Raw genomic sequence first — 20,959 nt, 5'->3', positions numbered from 1 at the left:
CTGTGAAGATGGAAGAACGCTCACAAGGTTGAAACCTAGAGGGCCTGAGCATTCCACTGGCTCAGTGGTGCTTACCAGGGAGTATCTCAGGCTCACAGCCCACAGTCAGCGAGACTGCTGGGGCAATTGCTGGCAGGTCTCTGCTATGCTTTTCCTTTGCCTTGTGTTTCTTATGTCCTACCCAGAAAGTTATCCTATTTGTGGGGAGCTGTGATCAGGCAGCCTGGACCAGCAGGTGTACGGCAAACCTACCCTCTCCAGAGCAGCAGCCTCTCTCCACTGTGGACAAGTGCTTTCTTCCTGCGCCCTCAGCCCTCTTAACTCTGGCTCCTTCCTTCCTGGGATGCTTGGGTAGGTGAAGTCATCAGAAGAGCTGCTGAGTCAACCAAGGGCTTCCCTAGAAATATAGGGTCAAGAAATCATGCCCAGCTGCCCAGAGAGGGTGAGGGTGGTTGTGGTATGCTTGTGGGGGACCAGTTACTCGGTATTGTTTTGTTGCTTTCCCATGCCTTGTTTCACAGAGTTTCTTTTCACAGATAAGTCGGTGCTTATGGGCACCAGTCAAGCTATGACAAAGAACATGGAGGCAGTCTCCAGATCCACAGAACCACCTTCTAGGAACTGAGAAGCCAAATTCAAGGGACCACTCACACCAAGAAAACTTTGTTGTTCGCAGACGCTTCCTCAGCCTGGCAGAGCCTAGGCTATCCAAAAGATGTTAGGATGATTGCAACTTTGTTTCTTCCCATTCGTTATGTTGCCTCTCTCTCTAGTCCTCTGCCTTAGCAGGAGGAAAGAAAGCTCAGCCCTCAGAGGTGGGATCTTTTGGAAGGACTGACAGGGGTGGGGGTGAGTACTCTTGCTCTTTGTCTGGAGTTCACCTTTGTCACAGAACTTTTCCCAATTACCATCAACATCGAAACTTGCCTCTTCGCCCGGGAGTATTCTCCCTCTTTTGTGCATTATTTGGCTCCTCCAAACTGGTCTCCCTGTGAAGGCCTGAGGGATTACGGAGCCTGGCCAGCCACCCAGGCCCTTATAAAAAGCCCTCATGCCACGGACGGAGGAGAAACTCAATAAAAGCTTTGCAAAACGCTTAAACTAATTTGAGTTGGTTGGTGTACTGATTGGGAAGGATTCATTTCCATTCCTACACTAACTGGGCCAAGGGGGTGTCCTTGGTCCTTCCAAGTCCTTTGAATGAGCCTTGTGTGCAGTAAGGATGTATTCCTGGCTGGCTCACTGGACATCTGGCCTGGTTTTTCTCTGTAAATTTAGTTTGTGGTAGGGAAGACTCAAAGAAAAAAAATTTCCCACCAGAATGTCAGATGGTTGGGAAGGGATGTAGGAGGGTGGAAGCACTGATTCATGTGGAATCCTGTAAAACACACACACACACACACACACACACACACACACACACACACACACACTTTGTTCTTCTAGTTATTGAGAGGGAGATGTGCTAGGGAACAGACTCCTAGTGGGAAGGTGGTGGATAAAGGATGCTGTGAATACAGAACTGGTGTCAAGCAAGTCCTCTGAATCTTGAGAGTATGATACATATGGGGTGGGGAGGTGGCTTAGCCCCAACATATAAGCCTGAGGATCTGAGTTCGGATCCCCACGATTCATCTGAAAAGCTGGGCCTGGGAGATATTCAGTGTGTAAAGCACTTGTCAAGCCAACATGAGGACCTGAGCTCACATCCCTAGATGGTACATAAAGCAGGGTACATGGAGACAAGAAAATCCATGGAAGCTCATGGGCCAGTCAGTCTAGGATATAGCAGCAATAAGTCCCTGTCTTAGTGGGACGTGAGGATTATCAAAGGAGGGTGTTTTTTGACTTCCACAAGTGTGCAGTGGTATACACATGCCCACACATCATACACTGTACACATAATTTCAAAAGATGGGCTTGGTAGTATGCATCTATAATCCACACACTTAGGAGATGGAGACAGGTGGTCCCTGGTACTAAGAACCGACTTCCTAGATAACACGGAGGAGCCATGGCAGGGGCGAGAAGCAGGCAGTGGTCATGTGGTTGCCCTTAAAGATGGCGCTGGAGCAACCAGTGGCGGGCAGATTTGAAAATGTTATCAGGCTGCCCTGGTGCCCAGCCGCTCCAGCTGCCAGGTGCAGGCAGGCAGCAGTGACTTGGCTGCGCAGTACCTCTGCAGCCAAGGAAGTACAGTGGAGGCAGCTGTGGGTTTTCTGCTGACTCCATCCTGTCCTAGCTCTGTGCAGCCCACTGTCCCAAAAACCCCCAGAGCCCGATGCTAGCGTCCCAGGAGCTGCCGCCTCGGAGGCAGTAGGAATGGGCGGAGGGGCTGTAATCAATCTGCACCTCAGGGACCTCCAGCCAGGGTGGCTGAAGGAATCACCTATGTGCTGAATGCGGCCAGCCCAAAGTCGTTCCCACAAGAAGGACCGAAAATTAGTCACACCCTGAGGTGGGCATTTGCTTACCAGTAATAGATGGTCTACCAGTCCCGCTAGGTGTACACTGGGGCTCACCTGGAACAGCGCCTATGGGGAGGGGCACAGACTGTGCTGCCATGCAGGAGAGTAAATCACCTGCGCTCTGCGCTGGGCACACGGAGCGAGCAAAGCAGCAGAAATTTACCTCAGCTTAGAGTCAAGGTCTCAGTGGCAGTCTTGAAAAGCTGGTTGGGAAGGCTTTCTCACAGGTGGCTCCAGGCAAGCATGGCTAAGTTACTCTGAGGTCCCAGCTGGTGGTAGTGGGAAGCAGGAGAGCAGCAAAAGTACTTACAGAAAGGAGATTTTTGAAGATAGTAAAGGGAGATGGGATTTTTACTGTGAAGACAACAGAATGGTCCTCTGGGTTTCGTATCTAAGTTTCACAGCATCAATTTTATGTTTAATAATAAGATATAATAAGATGTCAGGCAATGGATATGATATTAGATAAGGAGTTTATTAAATGAGCATAGGGAGAGAAGGAAAGGGGGTAAGGGTACCCCAGAGAGAGAGGGAGAGAGAGAGAGACAGATAGACAGACAGACAGACAGACAGAGACAGAGGGACAGAAAAAAGAGGAAGAGAGAGGAAGAAAGGGATGGATGAGGTAGGTTTGTCCTTTTATATACTGGGCAGGGCCACACCCCCATGCCAGGTAGGCAATGGCATCGCCGGTAGGCAGATTGAAGCAGAATTCTAACACCCCTCCTCCAAGCCTTCTCAGCAGGGACTCTAGTGACTTTTTCTGCCCCAGTGGGAGAGTCTGGCAGCTTGCTTCTGTATCAACTCTGGACTTTTCAGGAACGTGAGTGGTAGAGTCTGCAGACATTTGTAGCCACCGTTACCAGGCTGTGATCTCACAGACTGTGAGAGACATTCCAATGGGTTGTTTTCCTTGCAGGAGCTGTGAATTAAAAGTAGGGAATCCACTGTAATAAGAATAATGCCAGCCAACAGGGATAGTGAAGAGCATTTATTTGGAGACTTCTGATCTTTTCTAGCCCTGACTGCCTGGCCTAATACGCATATAATGATCATTAATGTCCTGTAATTTATAAACGTTATCATTGATCCATTACATTCATCATCTTGAGTTGGTGACTCCTCAAATCCTAAGGCTTATTTGTGTTCCACGTAGAGATCTGTAATTTACAACACAGTAATCCTTTGCAATACCTAGGGACCATAGCCATTTCATGTCTGAGATGCTAGAAGCAAAGACTCAACTTCCTTGAAGAGGGGTGTGTGGAGGGCATTGTTCTGTCTGCAGAGGGAAAGCACTTTGGCAGCTTCTTCTATCTGGTTTGTCTCCTTCATACAGTCCTGTACTTTCTACACTTTTTAAAGTGTGTGTGTGTGTGTGTGTGTGTGTGTGTGTGTGTGTGTGTGTGTGTGTACAGTACTCACAGAGTTCAGACAAGGGCATTATAAATAGTTGTAAGATGCTGAGAATTAAACTCTGATGCCCTCCTGCTCTTTACTGCTGAGGCTTTTGAGGAATAAATAACACATGAAAAAAAAGTGACTGTGAATGGAATGTCAACTTGACAAGATTGGGAGTCGCCCAGGAGATACTGCATGTGGGCAGCAGCATCCCCTAGGCTGGACTTCTGAACTGAATAAAAGACCAAAGTTTGTTGAGCACTAGTGTTCATCTTTCTCTCTGCTTACAGACTGCCAATTGAAGAATCAGTGTGGCCAGTGACTGTGTCTTCCCCTGTGTAACACACTGCATGCCTTCAAGCCATGAGCCAAAACAAACCCTTAAGTTTCTTTTATCCACTTTTATGTCACAAGAATGAGAAAAGTAAATAGTACACATGAGGTGGTGACCGTGTTTGGTGATCCCCCACCCTTCTGTGTAGCAACCTTCCTCCCCAAGAAACTGGATAGAGCCACCATGAACTCTGGAGTGATCCGGAAGGCCAGTTTTTACTGCCTCCATCAATTCCTTAATGGAGACCTGCAAGAGACAAATGGGTCCCATGAGTGAGACTCTGCCATAAGGGACCCAAGTCTCAAGTAAAGCTATGGAAAACCAGTCTCCCTCCACTGGCCTGTAGCACCCAGATGCTACAACAGTGTAGCTTTCCTAGTGTGTCTCTAACTGGTGGAGGAAGAGAGTCTTTGCCTTTCCATAGGGAGGAGTCAATGTAACCTCAAAGCAGACAGGACAAATATTCTAAGCCTGAGAGTGACTCCTGAGTGGCCCTCCTTGCCTCCTGGACTCACTTGGGAGAAGCACACGGGACCACCCAGCATGGCCTCCTCCAGCTCTCTGCCCTTCCCTTGCATATGGATGTAGAGATCTGTGTGCTAGGCCTGGATCTTGTACCTGCACAGCTCTGTCTGCCTAAGCAGACTATTCTGGATATGTACCCCTCCCTTCTTTGTACCCAGACCCTGGACCCCTTCTTTTCTGCTCAGGCCATATTGGATGGTGGCCTTTGGTATTCACATACAGCTATATTGGCTCTGGAGCATGGAGGGAGCCTTGTATCTGTGGAGATTTGGCACATCATCCAGTTCAGACCCATCTCACCTTTTCAGGATCAAGAGCCCTTTATTTGCCTCTCTGAGGCCCAGCTTTCCTACCTATGGGAACATTGCCTTCACCATCTCTGGATAGTCTTCTCAGCCTCACCTTGGGAACTGAACACAGGAAAGGCCAGAAAATGCTATTTACTGCTGAGCCAGCTCTCCAACCCCAGCTGCTTTGGAAAGTAGTAATGTGTGAAATGGAGTTTGGGGACCAGAATAGCATGAGTGATAAGAAAGAATGTTCTGGAGTATGGCCAGTACTCTATTTCTGATATTTCATATGTCTGCATAGCAATGTCTTCAGTTATGCTTCTTCCCCCATAAGGCCAACTTTAGGCAGTGAGTAAATCTGATTGGCCACCCCTGACAGTAGGTGATCTTGCCAGAGGTTCCTCTCTTTTAGTTTTGAGGTAGAAAGCAAAGATGTTACCCCTTCTCTTATTCCATAGCATTGTTCCAGATTGCTACTTTTATTAAGCTTGGGGAGGATGGAAGACCCTACACTTGGAGGTAAGACTCAAGAAAGGATCAGCCCCTGTGTCTTTTACAGATAAAGAGGTCATAGGTCATGGATGGACTGTATCAGCTCTGCGAGATTCTTCACAAGTGAAAATCTCAACATGGCTCTTAGAAGTGTAAAGACCTTGGGCTGGGAGCATGGCTTACTGAGTAAAGCACTTGTCTCACAAATGTGAAGTCCAGGAGTTCAGATCCCTAGGACTGGATGCAGTAGCGTGCATTTTCTGTCCAAGTGCTATTAGGAAATGGGAGGCAGAGATAGAAGAATCCTAGGCTGGCTAGCCTGGTATTTGCAGAGGTGAGCAACAAGAAAATGGCTTCAAAAAAGGTGGAAGGCAAGGAGCAACATTTGAAGTTGCCCTTGGTCTTTTGCATGAGCACCATCACACACACAAGCGCAGACAAACACATGCACATGGAGAGAGAGAGAGAGAGAGAGAGAGAGAGAGAGAGAGAGAGAGAGAGAGAGAGAGAGATTTTAAGTGTGAAGACCTGTACAGAAGTTGTATCCTCTGTATTGCATTGAGGTCCTCTCTCTCTCTCTTCTCTAGACCTTAGGTGTTTGGGCTAGAAAGGACCATGGACAGGGAAGGCTAGTCAATAGTCTGAATGGTAATTTCTGGGCATCAGAGGTACCCCTACTACTTCAAAAAGGGTCCTCTATGTCACTCTCATGCTTTTCAACAGGGCCAGGTTCTCACAGGGAGTCCTCTGATTAAAGTTTCCATCCTAAAACAGCTGTTAGAACAGATACAAGAAGGTAGGCAAGAGGAGGCTGATGGGCAAGCCTCTGTCCCCCAGAGCCCCAGTTGTTCAACATTGGCTGCTACATTGTGCATACATCTGGGATAAAGGGTAAGTGAGAGCTGAAGACCCCATAAGTGAAGGGCCGAGTGGCTGTCCTTGTCCCAGCAGTGAGGGCTACAGTTTCCTTGGTACCTCTAGGCGCTCATTAGAACATAAAGAACATGGGGTCTGCAGAAGTTCTCCCATACTCTTTACGCCTTCTCTGCCTTCACCCTTCTCTTAGTGTCATGGGGACCAGTGGTGATTTTGCAAGGGTCCAGCAATCCGTGAGACTTCCCTCCCAGGCCTATTCTGCTCTATTTTTCTTTTTCTCTCTCTACCTTCTCCCCATCTCTTTTTGTCACTCTGTCTGCCTGCTTGCTTGGCTTCTTTCTTTCTTTCTTTCTTTCTTTCTTTCTTTCTTTCTTTCTTTCTTTCTTTCTTTCCTTGTGTAGCTCAGACTGGCCTTGAACTCACTATGTAGCCAAGGACTTTCCTCCTCCCTCTATTCCCCTAGTGCCGGCCTTACAGGAGTGTCTCTCCATGCCTGGTTTATGCAGTGCTATGGATAAAACCTGGGAGCTGGTACGTTCCAGGCAAGCACTCTGTCAACTGAGCTACATTCCTAATATTGTCTACTTTTTTTTTTTTTTGCAGCATTATTTAGATGTCACTGGAAGCTGCTTTCTGACTGGCTTTGTTTGACTTTCCCTCAGGCTCTGCTGGAATGTGGAGCCAAGGCCCCTCCCTGTCTTGCACTAGGACTGAAATTCATCATCTATGGCTCTGCTGTTAAAAAGACTAATCAGAATACCCATGGATATTGAACAGGGAACCTTAATACTTACAGAGGGAGGCTGGGGGAAGGACTTCTTTTGCCAGCCCTGAGAGTCTGAGTACCTGAATGACTATGCTCTAATTATAATAATGATTTCCATGTTGCATGTCATTAATATTAATGGTTGGTATCACTCTGCCTTTCCTTCCTGATGAGAGCTGTGTGAGAACATGGTGCTTCGCAGGTGGACTTACTGAAGTCAATACTGATAGTTTGCAGAAAAATAAACTGAGTCCAAGAAATAGGATCCTAATCTGGGTTCCCCCACTGAACAACCCTACTCTCAGGAGCAACTGTCCCTATTGGGGGTTACTCAAGACCTTCCAGGGTTTTACAGCTCTCCTTCTAGCAGACTGCCTTTGTTCCTTCTCCACCTCCACCTTTCACATTGGGGCCATTCAAAGTTGCTGCCTCCAGCCCATTTGTCCTGGTCCAAGAGTCAGACCATGACAGGGACCTGCTCTGCCCAAGGCCAACCATTTCTTCATTCTGAGTCTTAACTCCTGTCCGTTAAGATGTGTCAAGAGTTTAGGACTTAAAATGTGATGGAGGTGGCTGCAGAGATGGCCCTTGGCTGAGAACATGCGCTGAATCTTCTAGTTTGGTTCCCAGAACCAAACTGGCTCTCAACCTTCTGTAAGAGCCATTCTGGGGAATCCGAAGCTCAACTCTGGCCCCTGAAAGTACCCACATGCACATAGCCATGTACACATAAATAAAAATGTCAAACATCTTTTTCAAATGCATTCTTCCATTCAGGGGTGCCATCTTGGGCTTAGGGCTCTGGTCAGTCTACCTGCTTACCTTTCCTTGGCTAATCTTTCCCAGAACTTTAAGGCATGTAGTTTTTTGAAACACCAACTAAATGTGATGCTGACCTGCTTTTTTATAAGAACGAGCTTGTGTCCCTGCCCCTCAGGGAAGCATGAAATGCCCTCCGAGGATTAATGATGCCCTTCTCTCTCTCTCTTACTTCCCTTGACTCTGGGCTTGGTGCTGGCACCCAGCTTGTCAGAAGCAGGCTGAGTGAGTCCCAGTGGAGCTCCCCACTTCTCTCTTTCTCTGGGGAGCTCAGTGTCCGGAAAAGCAAGGCTCCCACTCCTGCGACATGAGATACAGGTGACATTGTGGTTTTAATCACCTCTGAAGTTCTGTTTGGTGACTTCAGAAATGTTTACTTCTGTTGTTTGCCAGGGGGGGTCCAGCTGAGGCAAGGTTAGCTTTCCCCTGTCTTCTCCTGAAGTTTGAGAGAGACTGAGGTAACTCAACTGGAGCTCCTGGGAAGCATGCAGTCTACAGGAAGGTCGTGATACGCATCAGCTATGATTATCAGGTTAACTTTGCAGTTTGATAGGAAAACATGAGCTTGTATCTACCTATAGAATGTTTAAGGAATTCCCATTACTGAGAGGGGTAGGTAAACTACCAGGCTGTTTTTGATGTACTTGCAAACCCATGACCTCAAGCCCCTCCCACCTTTCCCAGGAATAAATGAGGCCGAGTCCTGGGGTTGGGGATGGGGCTTAATGAGTTAACACATAAGTTTGTGTGTGTGTGTGTGTGTGTGTGTGTGTGTGTGTGTGTGTGTGTGTGTGTGTTACATGCGAATGTCTATATCTATGCGGATAGATGGGTATACATGTCCACGGGAGGGCATGAGGAAGTCAGAGGAAGACATTGGTGGCTGGTTCTCTCATTCTCTGCCTAATTCATCTGAAACAGGGTCTCTCACTGAATTTGGCACTTGGCTTTTTTTCAGCTGAGCTGGAGGGCCAGTAACTTCTAGTGGTCCTTCTGTCTCTAAGCCACACCTCCAGGATTTCAGACACTCACCGCCATGTTTGGCTTTTACATGGGTGCCAGTGGCCTGAACTCAGAGCCTCAAGCTTATCCACTGAGCCATCTCTCCATTCTGGCAGTATTCCTTCTCAGATAGTTAGCAAGATGTGTGGAATCCTTCTTGGAGGCAACAGGAATGAGGCTCTGTGGCCTTACGTCATAAGAAATCAGTGAACAGGAGTGGGGCTCTGTGGCCTTATGTCACAAGAAATCAGTGATGCTCTGAAATGGCAGGCAGGCCAGCTACACAGGTAACACAGGGGGGAAGGAGATCGGGGGAAAAGGGGCCTTCTTGGAAGCTGTCAGGGACCTTTGAAGAAAAGAAAATTAGCCATTGCAAAAGCCTATGTTAAGATCACAGAGAGGTACTTCAGGGCATCTAGATAGACAGATTACTGAGGAGGGAAAAAGGCAGACAGGGTGTGTTCACCTTCTCCTCTCCAGATGGACAGCCTGAGGCAATGGGAGGCTGGCCAGTGGGCTGAATGGCTAAGGACCAGATGGGCAAAGAGAATCCCATGGAGATGGTTGGAGTGCCAGCTTCCCTCCCATCATCAGCGAGGTCATCACCTAGCCGTGGGACCCACTGATGTTTCCAAGATCAGGTCCTGAGATCCTGCCCCAACCCCCAGATATCAGTGGTGTGAGATGGTGGAGAAGAACACTGGCTCTGATTGGTCAGCAGCACATTTGGTTGGTATTTCAGGAAACTAAGACATCAGTAATCTCATTAAAAACAGAAACAAACTCAAGGAAGAGCCTATAGCCTGGCCCCACTCCTCTCAATCAGAAGAGAGTTGTCAGAGGTTGTATAAATTGAGGACAAGGACAAGGTCATCATGGTGTGAGGTGATCTACCACAACGGTGATGGGGGACTCAGAAATACAGCTGCAGTAGTTAAGATTGATGGGCAACCTGGTGGGGTACAGAATCACCTATATCTGTCTCTGGGCGTGTCTGTGAGTTACTTCCAGAGAAGTTTATGAGGAAGAAAGACCCACCCTCACTGTGGGTGGTGCCATCCTATGGGCTGGGGTCCTGGACTGAATGAAAACGGGGAAAGTGAGCTGGAAACCAGCATCTTGCTTCCTGACTGGATGCGATACTCCTGTGAGCATGCTGTGACTTCCATGATGGATGGTTCCCCTTTGACCATAAGCTGACAAAACCCTTCCTCCCTCAAGGTGCTTTTCTAAGGCATTTTGTCCCAATAACAAAAAAAAATTAGCTAACACAGGTGGCAGAGGAGGCTCACTCCCCTCTTTGGTTTCAGTTAGAAGTCTCCAAGGAAGGAACCCCAAGGGCTTCCCTGTAGAAGCCACCTGGCGAGGAAATAGAGAGTAGTCCCTGAGGTGGTGAAAGCTGAGAATCTACAATGTCAAACACACATAGCTATTTTTAAACTGTGAAGAGGCATTGTTCCTGCAGATTTGGGGAGAACGACTGGGATGGGTCTGGTTGTGTTCTGCTGACTTGGGAAGCTCAGGTGCTTACCTGTGTGAAGCTGTGTTGTCACAACAAACTCTTGCCTCTGCCAGATGTGTGGCATGGAACATCTGGGTGTGGGAATCTAGGTGTGATATTTTGAGCTTCTGACTGCTGCCTGCCTGCCATCTTTGTTTTGAATCAGCCAGTGTGTATGTGTGTCTCTAGTAGCTGCTTGCAGAATTCTCAAGGGCCACAGGGGGAAGACAGAGGAGGCCCACTGACCTGGAGTGAAAGCACAGGAGGTGGGTCATACTTAGGGAAAACTACATACCCCCAGACTCTGGGAACAGTTTTCCTTTATGGGAAGAAATGGGAGCCTGGCATCTTGACCTTTTCTCTTACTCAACTGAAAAAAAAAACATCATTTGAAAAAGAAAAAAAAAGTGTGTCTCTTGAAATTTCACTATTTACAATAAGGAAATAAAAACACTTCCTCAGAGAGAAATGCAAGGATGTGTCAATACCAGGACTGTGGAAAAGTGAGTTTAGCTTTCTGCCAAAGGGTTTGACAGTCAGATGTGGTCATACTGTCTTAGCCATCCACATCTATCGAAGACAGCTGACCAAAAGGCATCCAGCGAGGCAGCTCTTCCTATAAGTAGTTTCCTGAGAAGAACAGGAGTTTGGGACTAAAAGGGATGAAAAGATCAGCTGTGGCCAAGTGTGTGTGGTCACATGTTGGTGTGAGGATTTTTATATTCAGGGAAACAAGCTATAAGCAGAAGGGATCAGATGAGGCTAACTAGCCAAAGGAACTGCCTGGAAGTCCCTCAGAGAAGAGAAGCAGGTGGTCACATGATGAGCTGGGCAGCACAGTCTGGTTTATAGATATCTACTGACCAGGAGAAGGCATGTGCTGCAACCAAGGACCAACAAGGGCTCCAAAAAGATACTATAGATTGGAGAAATTGTGTTGTTCTTTAGTGTTGTTTGTACCTGGTTGTAGAGAGGAAAACAGGGTGTGTGGGTCTGTGGGGGTGTGTGAAAGAGCTCAGGTTTTGCAGTCAGAATTGTCATGTGACTTTGGGCAGGTTCCATAACCCTTCTAAGCATTGAGTGCTTCACTCTGCTATGACTTACCGTGAGAGAACATAGAGGTGACATAGTAAGACAGTCAGGGCCACATGAGGGGGCTGTATTTGGAAACTGTAGGAACCCACCAGAATTCAACAGTATTTCTTTCATTTCGCAGAAGCTATGTATCCAAGTCCCTTGAATGTATAGAGTCACAGTGTCCAATGGGCTGGTCTGAAATAGCCCCAAGTGAGATTGCAAGAGCAAGCAAAATACACACCACGTTTAAGACATACATGAATGAATGAATATATACTCTTTCCTAATTTCATAGTGACTGCTTATTTTAAGGGCACTTTAGTTAAAAGAATAAAGCATCTCACTAATATGAAGACAGTCTCAGAAGCTGTGTGCCGTAGATTCATTGGCTTTTTCACTTCGCATTTGGTCACCCAGCAAGGCATTGGGGAAAAATGTGTATGTATGTGTGTCTCTGTGAGTATATGCCACAAGTGTGAGGGTGCCCACAGAGGCCAGAAAAAGGTGTTGGATTCCCTTGGAGCCAGAGTTGTAGGTAGTTGGGAACTGCCGGATATGGGTGCTGAGAACGAAACTTGGGTCCTCTGCAAGAACAGCAAATACTCTTAACTACTAAGCCATGTCTCCTTCTCCTCCATCACACTTATTTTAAAGCAGGATCTCGTGTGGCTCATGTTGGCTTACAACTCACCGTGTAGCTAAGCTTCACTGTGAACTCCTGATTCCCTTGCTTCTAACCCTAGTGCTGCAATTGCAGGCAGGCTTTTGAACAATAATTTTATCTGTTGCTCAGCCAAAATCATGGGAAGGCTCCCATGCTCCCCGCCACCCTGTAAGGCAGTAGCCACAAAACAGGAAATAGAGAAGGCTGAGCTGGGCTGAGAGAGTTGGTTCACTAATGGCCAGAGGTGACCAAAGGGACACTGGGGGAGGCCGAGGACAAACTTCTCCCTTCTTGCTTCGTCCCAGGAGGACAAGCCCACTCCATATGTCAGAAGACTCCCCCATCTTGTACCTGAACTTGGCCAGAAGCAAACTCTAGCCATGGACTCACAAACACAGGTGCAAGGAAAATGTTACTTCAACGTCATCTTTAGAAAACCAAGAGTTTCCAGAGAAATGAACAGCGGACATCCACAGACACAAGAACATTCTTTTTCCTCCCCTCCCAGGCAGCGTGGTGTGGTTGTGTTTGAAGAGTGTGCATTTCCTTTTTTTTTTTTTTTTTAAGAGGAGACAATGGACACTTACATTCTGATGCTGGGTGCATTGCTTCCCCATCCAGGTCAGAAATATGATGACATAAAAGCAGGTGCATATCATACCACCATGGTTCTGAGACACAAACCGGAAGACAGTGGGTTGCTTCCTCCCTTCCCCTTCTGTCTTTGCGACCACTTCCCTCTATGGATCACTTGGACAGGATGGATGGGAAGTGTGCAGAGAGAAATTGGAGGAGAAAGGTAGTAGGTAAGGAAGGAAGAGAGGTTTCCTTTGGGGGATATTTTGTTTTGTTTTGTTTTGTTTTTGTTTTGAATCAGGGTCTCAGATAGCCCAGGTTGGCCTCAAACTCATTAAATAGCAAAGAGTGAGTGACCTCAAACTTTGAATCCTCCTGCATCCACCTCCCAAGGGCTGGGATTACAGGAATGCACAACCATATCCAACAGCATTGAGGATCAAACCTGGGGCCTTGTGTATGCTAGGCAGGCACTCTACCAACTGAGCTATATCCCTGGCCCTAGAAATGTCCTTTCAATGGGTTGGTATGACAGATAAGAGGTATCTCCTGGTGACTACACTAGTGTGGAAAATGGCTTTGTGGTTTCTGGAGACACTACTCTGGTATTCAAGTGATTTGATAAGAATTGGAGACTGGTTTGGGGGAAGACTGAGGGTAGCAGTCAGAAAAAGGGACAATGACAGGAGAGTAGGGAAGGGAACAGGAGGGGGGGAAGAAGTAGGCAGGTGTGGAATTTGGGGTACCCTGGCTGGAGCTACAGGTCACCTGCGGAGATAGTGTCAATCTCTGTTGTGTGTTCTTGGGTGGGTGAAGCCCAGAATGTTCGCCTATGTGCTTTGCAGGCTGTGTGAATGGCAGGTAAAAGTGAGCACAGGCGAGACTGAACAATTGAGCCAGGAAGACAAAAAAAAAGAGGGAGAGGTAGTGTGCTGGCTGTGAGGAGAGAGCTGGAAGGCAGGAGACAAAGGCCAGGAATGTCAGAGGCAGGGTGTAGCTCTTTGTCTAAAGCAGCTTTTCCCCAGCTGTGTGGGAGTAGGGGTGGGGTTCATGCCCAGGTGAACATGACTTCAAAACCCCCTTCTGTTTCCATTCCATTACTTCCATGGACAGATCCTCCACCGGGAACCAAGAGAAGGCACTCCCCCATCCTGCTATGAACACCCGAACCATCTTCTTAAGGAGCATGCAAGGTACAAACTTTGCACACAGAGGTACCCTAGTTGGGATGAGGGAGGGGAGGGCAGGTAGGGGGAGGGCAGGGTCATGGAGAATAAAAGCCTCCCCAGGAGGTAGGTAGCCTTTGGCCTCTGTTCCAGCTCAGTCTCATTAGGCAAACTTCCTGCTCTAGGAAGAGGGAGGACCATTTAAGGATGGGTTGGTCACAGATACCTCCCAAGCTCTGGAAGAATTTTTTTTTTTAAAGAAGATTCAGTCTCTGTGTCAGAGTTTGAGCACATTCCCATCATGCCATGGGAGGGTTGGGGCTGCTCGGGTGGCATGTGTTCCTGCTTCCACCTGGTATACATCACACTCTTAGAGTTGGGAGACCCTAGTTCATCTTTGGAAGCCTTCTGGAACCCGTTAACGGTTTTGCCAGGTGGGAAACTGAGGTCCAAAGAGAGGAAAGGTCTTTCTCTTTCTCCTGTCATCTAGTGGCCTATTCTCAGGGCTCCAGCAATGCCCTTCTCGTGCCTCACCCATGTTCCCTAAGAGTTTCTGATCAGCAGAAGCTCGTGTAGAATCCCAGGAAAAGGGGCAACATCCTGGGAGAAGGAAGATCCCTGCTCTACATCGTGAAGCCCTCCTAGTGTGCTGTGCTGTAGCTGGATGTCATGTCTGAGAAACAAAGGAAACTGGGTCATTCACACATCTCAGAGCAGGCTGTGGAGTTGGCCAGGGATTATGGGGTCTCTGGGCCGTGGGTTGCACAACATACTCGGAGTTTTGTCGCTCCTCGGTAATTACCTACTCCACCCTTTTCTTATCTCACCCCTCCAGCCTGCTGGGGACACACTTTCACTAGAAGAGGACACTCTCGGTTATCCAGAAGAATGGAGAGGAGTCTTGGAAATGGAAAAAATAAATTAAGAAATCAAAACAACACTGGATCCATAAGCAATCCAAAGCCGCTTGCTTGTCGCTACATTTGTGAGTAGAAAGGCAGTTTGTCGCCTCTCCAAACACTCAGGGCTCAGTCTGACACATGAGCGAGTCCCATTCCCTGAGCACACCCCGCTGGGTGGTGGGGACAGGCCTGGGAAAGGTGACATTGGGGAAAGGGGTGTAGCTGGGCAGAAGAACATGAGGCTGTTGACAGGGAGACAAGACTGTCCCTGGATGTAAACATCACCATGGAAACTCCACAAATACTTGCCAGTGATGACTCTGTCCCCTTCCTCTCCCACTTTGATGGTGGGAGGGAGGGTGCTCCAACCCTGGCTACACAGTACTTTCCATTACCCACTCTGAACTGCCAAATGTCCCCCGAGCTCCCACCAGGTCACTCTCCTCAAAGGGCAAGAGCATGCCATTGACAGACAGGCTGCGCTTAGTCCAGATGTTTGAGACACGCCTAGGGGGGCTGTAGCCGCCAGGAGCAGCCGCAGCTGCAGCTGTGAAGTCCCCCATGTCAAAAGAGTGGCTTCGTTTAGCCTTGCCCTCCAGGGGCAAAGGGAGAAGGCTCCTGGCACGGGTGGCTGGGGGTCCCAGCAGTGGTTCTCGGTCTGAGTGGTGGCCCCTGGCTGATGTCCCTCCCCCTCTGCCTGCTGGAGTCCTGGAGTCTAGAAGCTCTTCTTTCCTTTGACTCTTGAGGTCCAGGGAGGCAAAGGCTCCCATCAAGCGGTCAAGGCTGGGCTTGGGACGAGGAGCAGGGGGTGGGAGCCTCCAGGGAACTCGGCCCAAGCCAGCAGCTTCCCCGCTGCCCAGAGAGCTGGAGGAAGAAGAGTCACAGGCTCTGGTCAGGCTTGTATTGAAGTCCATCAGCTCATTCCGCACCACAACCTTGGGTGGTGCCTGAGGAAGCTGCCCTGCAGGTATCCCACCCAGAGGTGGAGGCTGAGCCCCATTGGTCTGTGAGTACACGTTGCTGACAGTGGTTGCTGCCATTTTGCCTGGGGTGTCGTGGTTGCAGACCTTGTACCGGACCATGAGGATGACAATGAAGACCAGTAGTGTGGCCACAATGATACCCCCGATGACCAGAATCATGGTGCCCCCCAGGATCTGGCTGTGCATAGACTGGCATTGTGGGTAGTCAGCCTTGGTGAAGAACTGGGCGCAGCCCACAATGTTGGTGGCCGTGAGCGTCGTGGCTGTGTCGTCCCACATGGCCAGCACGCACAAGTCGTAGCCTGTCCCGGACACCAGGTTGTTGACCACGAAGGCCTTGTTGGAGGCTGGGATCATCCTGGGGAGGGAGGCAGACACAGAAAATAAGAGAGGGTTGGGTGATGGGGAACAGCCACAGGCAGATAAGGAGTAATAGAGACACGCGCAGGCGCACTGAGAGGATAGCAGAGACTGGAAAATGGGGAGACGGATAAACAGTGAAGAAACGAGGGAGAGAGGAAAGGAGAAAGGAAAGAAAGGAAGAAGGAAGGAAGGAAGGAGAAAGGAGCAGCCTAGAGTTAGGAGTGTGGCACAGAAAATAGTGAAGAAGAAGAAAAAAAAGATAGACACGTGATCTGGAGGATCCAGGAGACAGCTAGAGTGAAAGAAAAGATGAGAGAGAAATATTATGGAATGGAGTGTCAGAAAAAGGAGGAAGACTGAGAACATTCTCTCTCCAGGTCTGGTTAAGTAAGTACCCGAAAGATTCATACATTAAGGCAATGAACTCAAAGATGAAGGGAATAAAATGGTAGTTGGAAGTAAGCATGAGGGGAGGCATCTCGACACAGGACAGAGGCAGGGTGGTGGCGCAAGGCGATATAGGGGAGGGAAGGGACCTGGGAAGGACAGAGAGGTTAGAGGCAGGAAGACTTAAGAATTAGTGGGGTGGCTGCCCCTCCCCCACATCTCTTGCTAACATCCCTCCACCCATCCCCCAACACTAGGGGGCATCAGAGATCCTGGAGACCTCTCTGGGCCTTTGCTGTGGCAATCAGAGCCCAGGTCTAACCTTGAGCCTGTACCCAGCACCTCTCACCTACAAGGGTCATCCTGCTGAGAAGGGAACACATCCTGTTTCCAGTTGTGGGGTGCTAGCAGGAGAAAACAGGTGGTGGAGAGGGAACATGCTGCACAGAGGCAGAGATAGTGATCCCCCAAGGGAACAAACACTCTGCCCCTGCACCCCACTCACATCACATGTAGCTGGTAAACTGGCTCATCTGAGACACCTGTACAGGGTCCTAGGCTAGGAAACCCTTGCCTGGTTGGTCCCTCCACCTGTGAGGAAGGATTGGCACGGAGCAATGTTCCCACATGGGAGCTTGTCCACAGCTTCTCCTCTGCCCAGGGATGAATTGGGGGCCACTCCCATAGGCAGTCCTGCAGAGAGCTCGGGTTGGGCATGAAGACATCCCCTGCAGCTTTCTTGTACTCCCTTTCCCTCCTCTAAAGCCTCCCAGCCTCCATCCCTTGAGAACAGAGTGGCACCATCAGCCCCTCAAACTCAGAGCCAAGCAACACAATTAAGATATCAAATATGAAATGCCAAAGGCGTGAAGACTTCCACCTGGGAACCCCCTGGGACGATGGAGCTGACAGCTATTGACAATCCACCAGACCGCAGCCCTGCAGTCTGTCTGTCTTTGGCCATACTGCTTAGGAGGGCCACTAAAGGAGATTCCTCAAGCCCCACCCTATCCCACAGGGCACAAGGTGGAAGGGGTCACCATAGCTGGCCTACTAGGCCCTACAGGCTGGCACCTTAGGTCTGTCTGACGCTTGCCAGCTTTCTCTTTACCTGCACACCTGGACACCTGGACCATTTAGAGAGACAACGTGCTCTTATTTTACAAACTAGGGAGAAATGGTTGAGGCTCAGAGATGTTGGATGGTTTGTCCAAGGACACACAGTTAGGATTATCTTTTCCTCTCACCGACAGATGTGGAAACATGTTTTCTCCTTTTATTGAAGAAAGGTCTTTATTGGAGAGCATTGAGATGGCTCAGTGGGCAAAAGAGCTTGCCTCACAATCCTGGAACCTTCATAAGGGTGGATATAGAGAGTCAACTCCACAAAATTATCTTCCTACTTCCATACACATGCCATCACACACACACACACACACACACACACACCAATTAACAGATAATTTAAAAAGAAATTCCTCTTTTTATTGCATTTTATTTATTTATTTTGTATGTGGAGGGGGTGACGCATACATGCCATGGGGTGTTTGGGGTCCTTACTGGGCCTTTCCATGTGCTTGGAGCTTTACACACATGGATTCATTCAAGTTCTTGACATCTTGAAGGAAGTCATTACTGCCACTTAGAGAGACATGACGCTGCTCACTTGGCATTTTCCCTTTGGAGAAATGACAGAGCTAGGACCAGGTTGGGTTCATAGAGACCACACACACACACACACACACACACACACACACACAGAGAGAGAGAGAGAGAGAGAGAAAGAGAGAGAGAGAGAGAGAGAGAGAGAGAGAGAGAGAGAGAGAGAGAGAGAGGCATATACATGTGTGTCTGGAGACCAGACGTAAACCACAGCTATTGTCCTTAGGTGGCTTATCCACTTTGACTTTTCGAAATGTGGTCTTATTATCTGGGGATGCACTTGTTAGGCTTGGTTGGCTACTCAGCAAGCCCCAGGGATTCTGCTCTCATTTCCCACTGAGCTTTTCATGTAGTTTCTATGGCCTGAACTCGGGACTTCAGTTCACAATGAGCACTTTAATGACTGAGCAGCCCCCCTAGCCCCAGGAATGAAATTCTTCTTCATCTAAAGCAAGACCATAGCTGTCTCTAGGCATCCAGTAGTTCGACTGCACAAGAGAGCCATGTGGAGTGGGTGCTAGTCAGAATCTATGCTTCAAATGGAGCTTATCTCCTACCCATGAGTTTTCCACACCCTATCATGCCCCCCTATGAAAGCTATCCAGTCTTCTTTGAAGTGAGTCCAGAATCCTGGCCTATCCCCCATCACTCAAACAGGTCTACCAGCTAAAAAGCCTTTCCCGAGACACATGGCAAGGATCAAGAACTGCCTGTGACTCACAAGTGGCCATCCGAGCTCCTCATCATAGATCGCAGCATAGGCTGCCTCTTACATTCCGAGTGACCCCCTATCTACCTTCTACCTCTTTTGCTTAGGCAAGAGCATCCCAAGTCAGCCAGTACCTGGAACGGCAGAAGTCACAATCTAGAATCCGTCTTGTGAAGTGAGCTTAAGGGTGCATTTGACTTTTGTAGAGGATCTGAGTTCGTTTCCCAAAAGCCACATGGAGTGGCTCACAGTCACCTCTAAGTCCAGCTTCAGGGGATCCAATGCCCCCTTATGAACTTCAAAGCTAACTACACTTATAGGCACACACACACACACACACACACACACACACACACACACACACACACACACACACTTAAATAATATTAGTGAATCTTTAAATTTCAGGTCATGACTACTCTATGGGATCATCTAACATGTAATTAACCATGACTGTTATGAACATTTCGGCAACAGCTAGATGTTTCTGAGCATGCAATAGCCCCAAATTAATTCAAAGTCAAAGGCACAACGCATTCAATGTGTTTCTGGCAGCATTCATCCATGATGTATCATGTGACACAGAAGCCTTGATTCTGAACACATAATGTGTGCACAATGCACTTTCTGTGTTGTCACATCAAGAAAAGCCAATAAACTCTGCCTGAAACACTTCAGACTAGGCTATTGTATATTTTAGTGGGTTTTTTTTATGTACATGCAGAGGTTACTGCTCCTATAGAAACATGCTGGTTTAATTATAGAAAAACAAAAATTTGTTTCCCTCCCAATCCTCGCCTAGCATGTAAGTATCAAATTATATATCTTTGGATTTTATTTTGTTTGGTTTAAAAACTGTTGCTTGAGTTGTTGGCCTGAGTTTTATAAAAACTCAAATTAAATGAAAAAAATTGGCTTAAGATTAGGACAGAATTTCTGTCAGTTTCTTTTGAAATGGCCATAAATATCTCTCTGCCATTTTATATTATGTATTTATGCACAGCGGCATTCTTAGTATTGTAGATTACAAAATCAAAATACCAATCAACTGTTTAAAATGTTGAAGATGCTCCACATCTTTCAGCATCAAATATTCAGCCAAGATTTAATTCTTTATTTAAAAATAAACAAGCACATCCATCTCACTAGTATGCAAATTTGCCTTGCTCTTCAACACATGGTAAAATTGTATATATATACCAAGGAATTGTTCAAAAACCAATTTCTTGATTGTCTGTTATCAATAAGCATTTGATTTGTATATCTGTTTCATAGACCTTCATACTTAGAATCATGTGATTTTCTTGAGCAGAAAGGGGCTGCAAGTGAAAATAGTTTAGAGAGCCATGATATAGTGGAACAAAGACCATCTAAAAGGATTGACTGATTCATTGCAAAGAGGTAGTCAAGGCATAGAGGATCAAAATGCAATGGCAATAACCATGGCCAATGTCAGCCACGCTGACATAACACTGCCTCCATGGAGGAGGGAGAATCATGTACAGTCCACAAATGGATGCTGGTCTACAATTTGTCTATCCTCGTTCAATGATCAGACAATACAGAAATTAGGCATCAGTTTTATAGCAATTTAGCAGTGGTTGTCATGTGAAAGCATGAGATATGTTTTCACAGAATTTATTCTGATTGTTTTCCTACAATCTGTGGTCTACAACAAATTAAGGAGAAGCAAACCAAGTCCTTAGGAAGTGCTCTGAGAGACGCTAATCTCTAAGATGGCTTCTTAACATCCTTCATCATTATGGGTCCTCTAGCTCTCCCCTACTGGCCTTGATAGGTTCTATAATGGAGTCGGTGTGATTTTTTTTCACACTGAAAAATGTTTGACAGCATCCCTTGCCTCTAACCCTGAAGTATCAGAATACAACCTAAGTCCTGACAAACCAAAAAGTTATTAAACATTGCTAAGGTTCTCTATGAGAAAAAAAATCACCCCTTTTGGAGATACAAAGGCGTATAGAATTTGGTTAATGGG

The 20,959-nt window shown here is 47.6% G+C and overlaps 1 protein-coding gene across 1 annotated transcript in view; it reads right to left on the bottom strand.

Moving 5' to 3' along the window:
- Positions 1 to 12,625: 12,625 nt before the first annotated feature.
- Positions 12,626 to 20,959, bottom strand: part of LRFN2 (leucine rich repeat and fibronectin type III domain containing 2) — a 168,331-nt gene continuing 159,997 nt past the window's right edge. The window contains exon 3 of the mRNA XM_084753672.1: positions 12,626 to 16,200. Coding sequence (XP_084609798.1) covers positions 15,234 to 16,200 — 967 coding nt within the window. The 3' untranslated portion in view covers positions 12,626 to 15,233. The remainder of the gene's footprint in view (positions 16,201 to 20,959) is intronic.

This window comes from Acomys minous (assembly GCF_964271855.1).
Source record: "Acomys minous genome assembly, chromosome: 13".
Taxonomy (NCBI): Eukaryota; Metazoa; Chordata; class Mammalia; order Rodentia; family Muridae; genus Acomys; species Acomys minous.
Note: the sequence above shows the minus strand (reverse complement) of the source record. Positions and strands in the feature narration are given on the sequence as shown.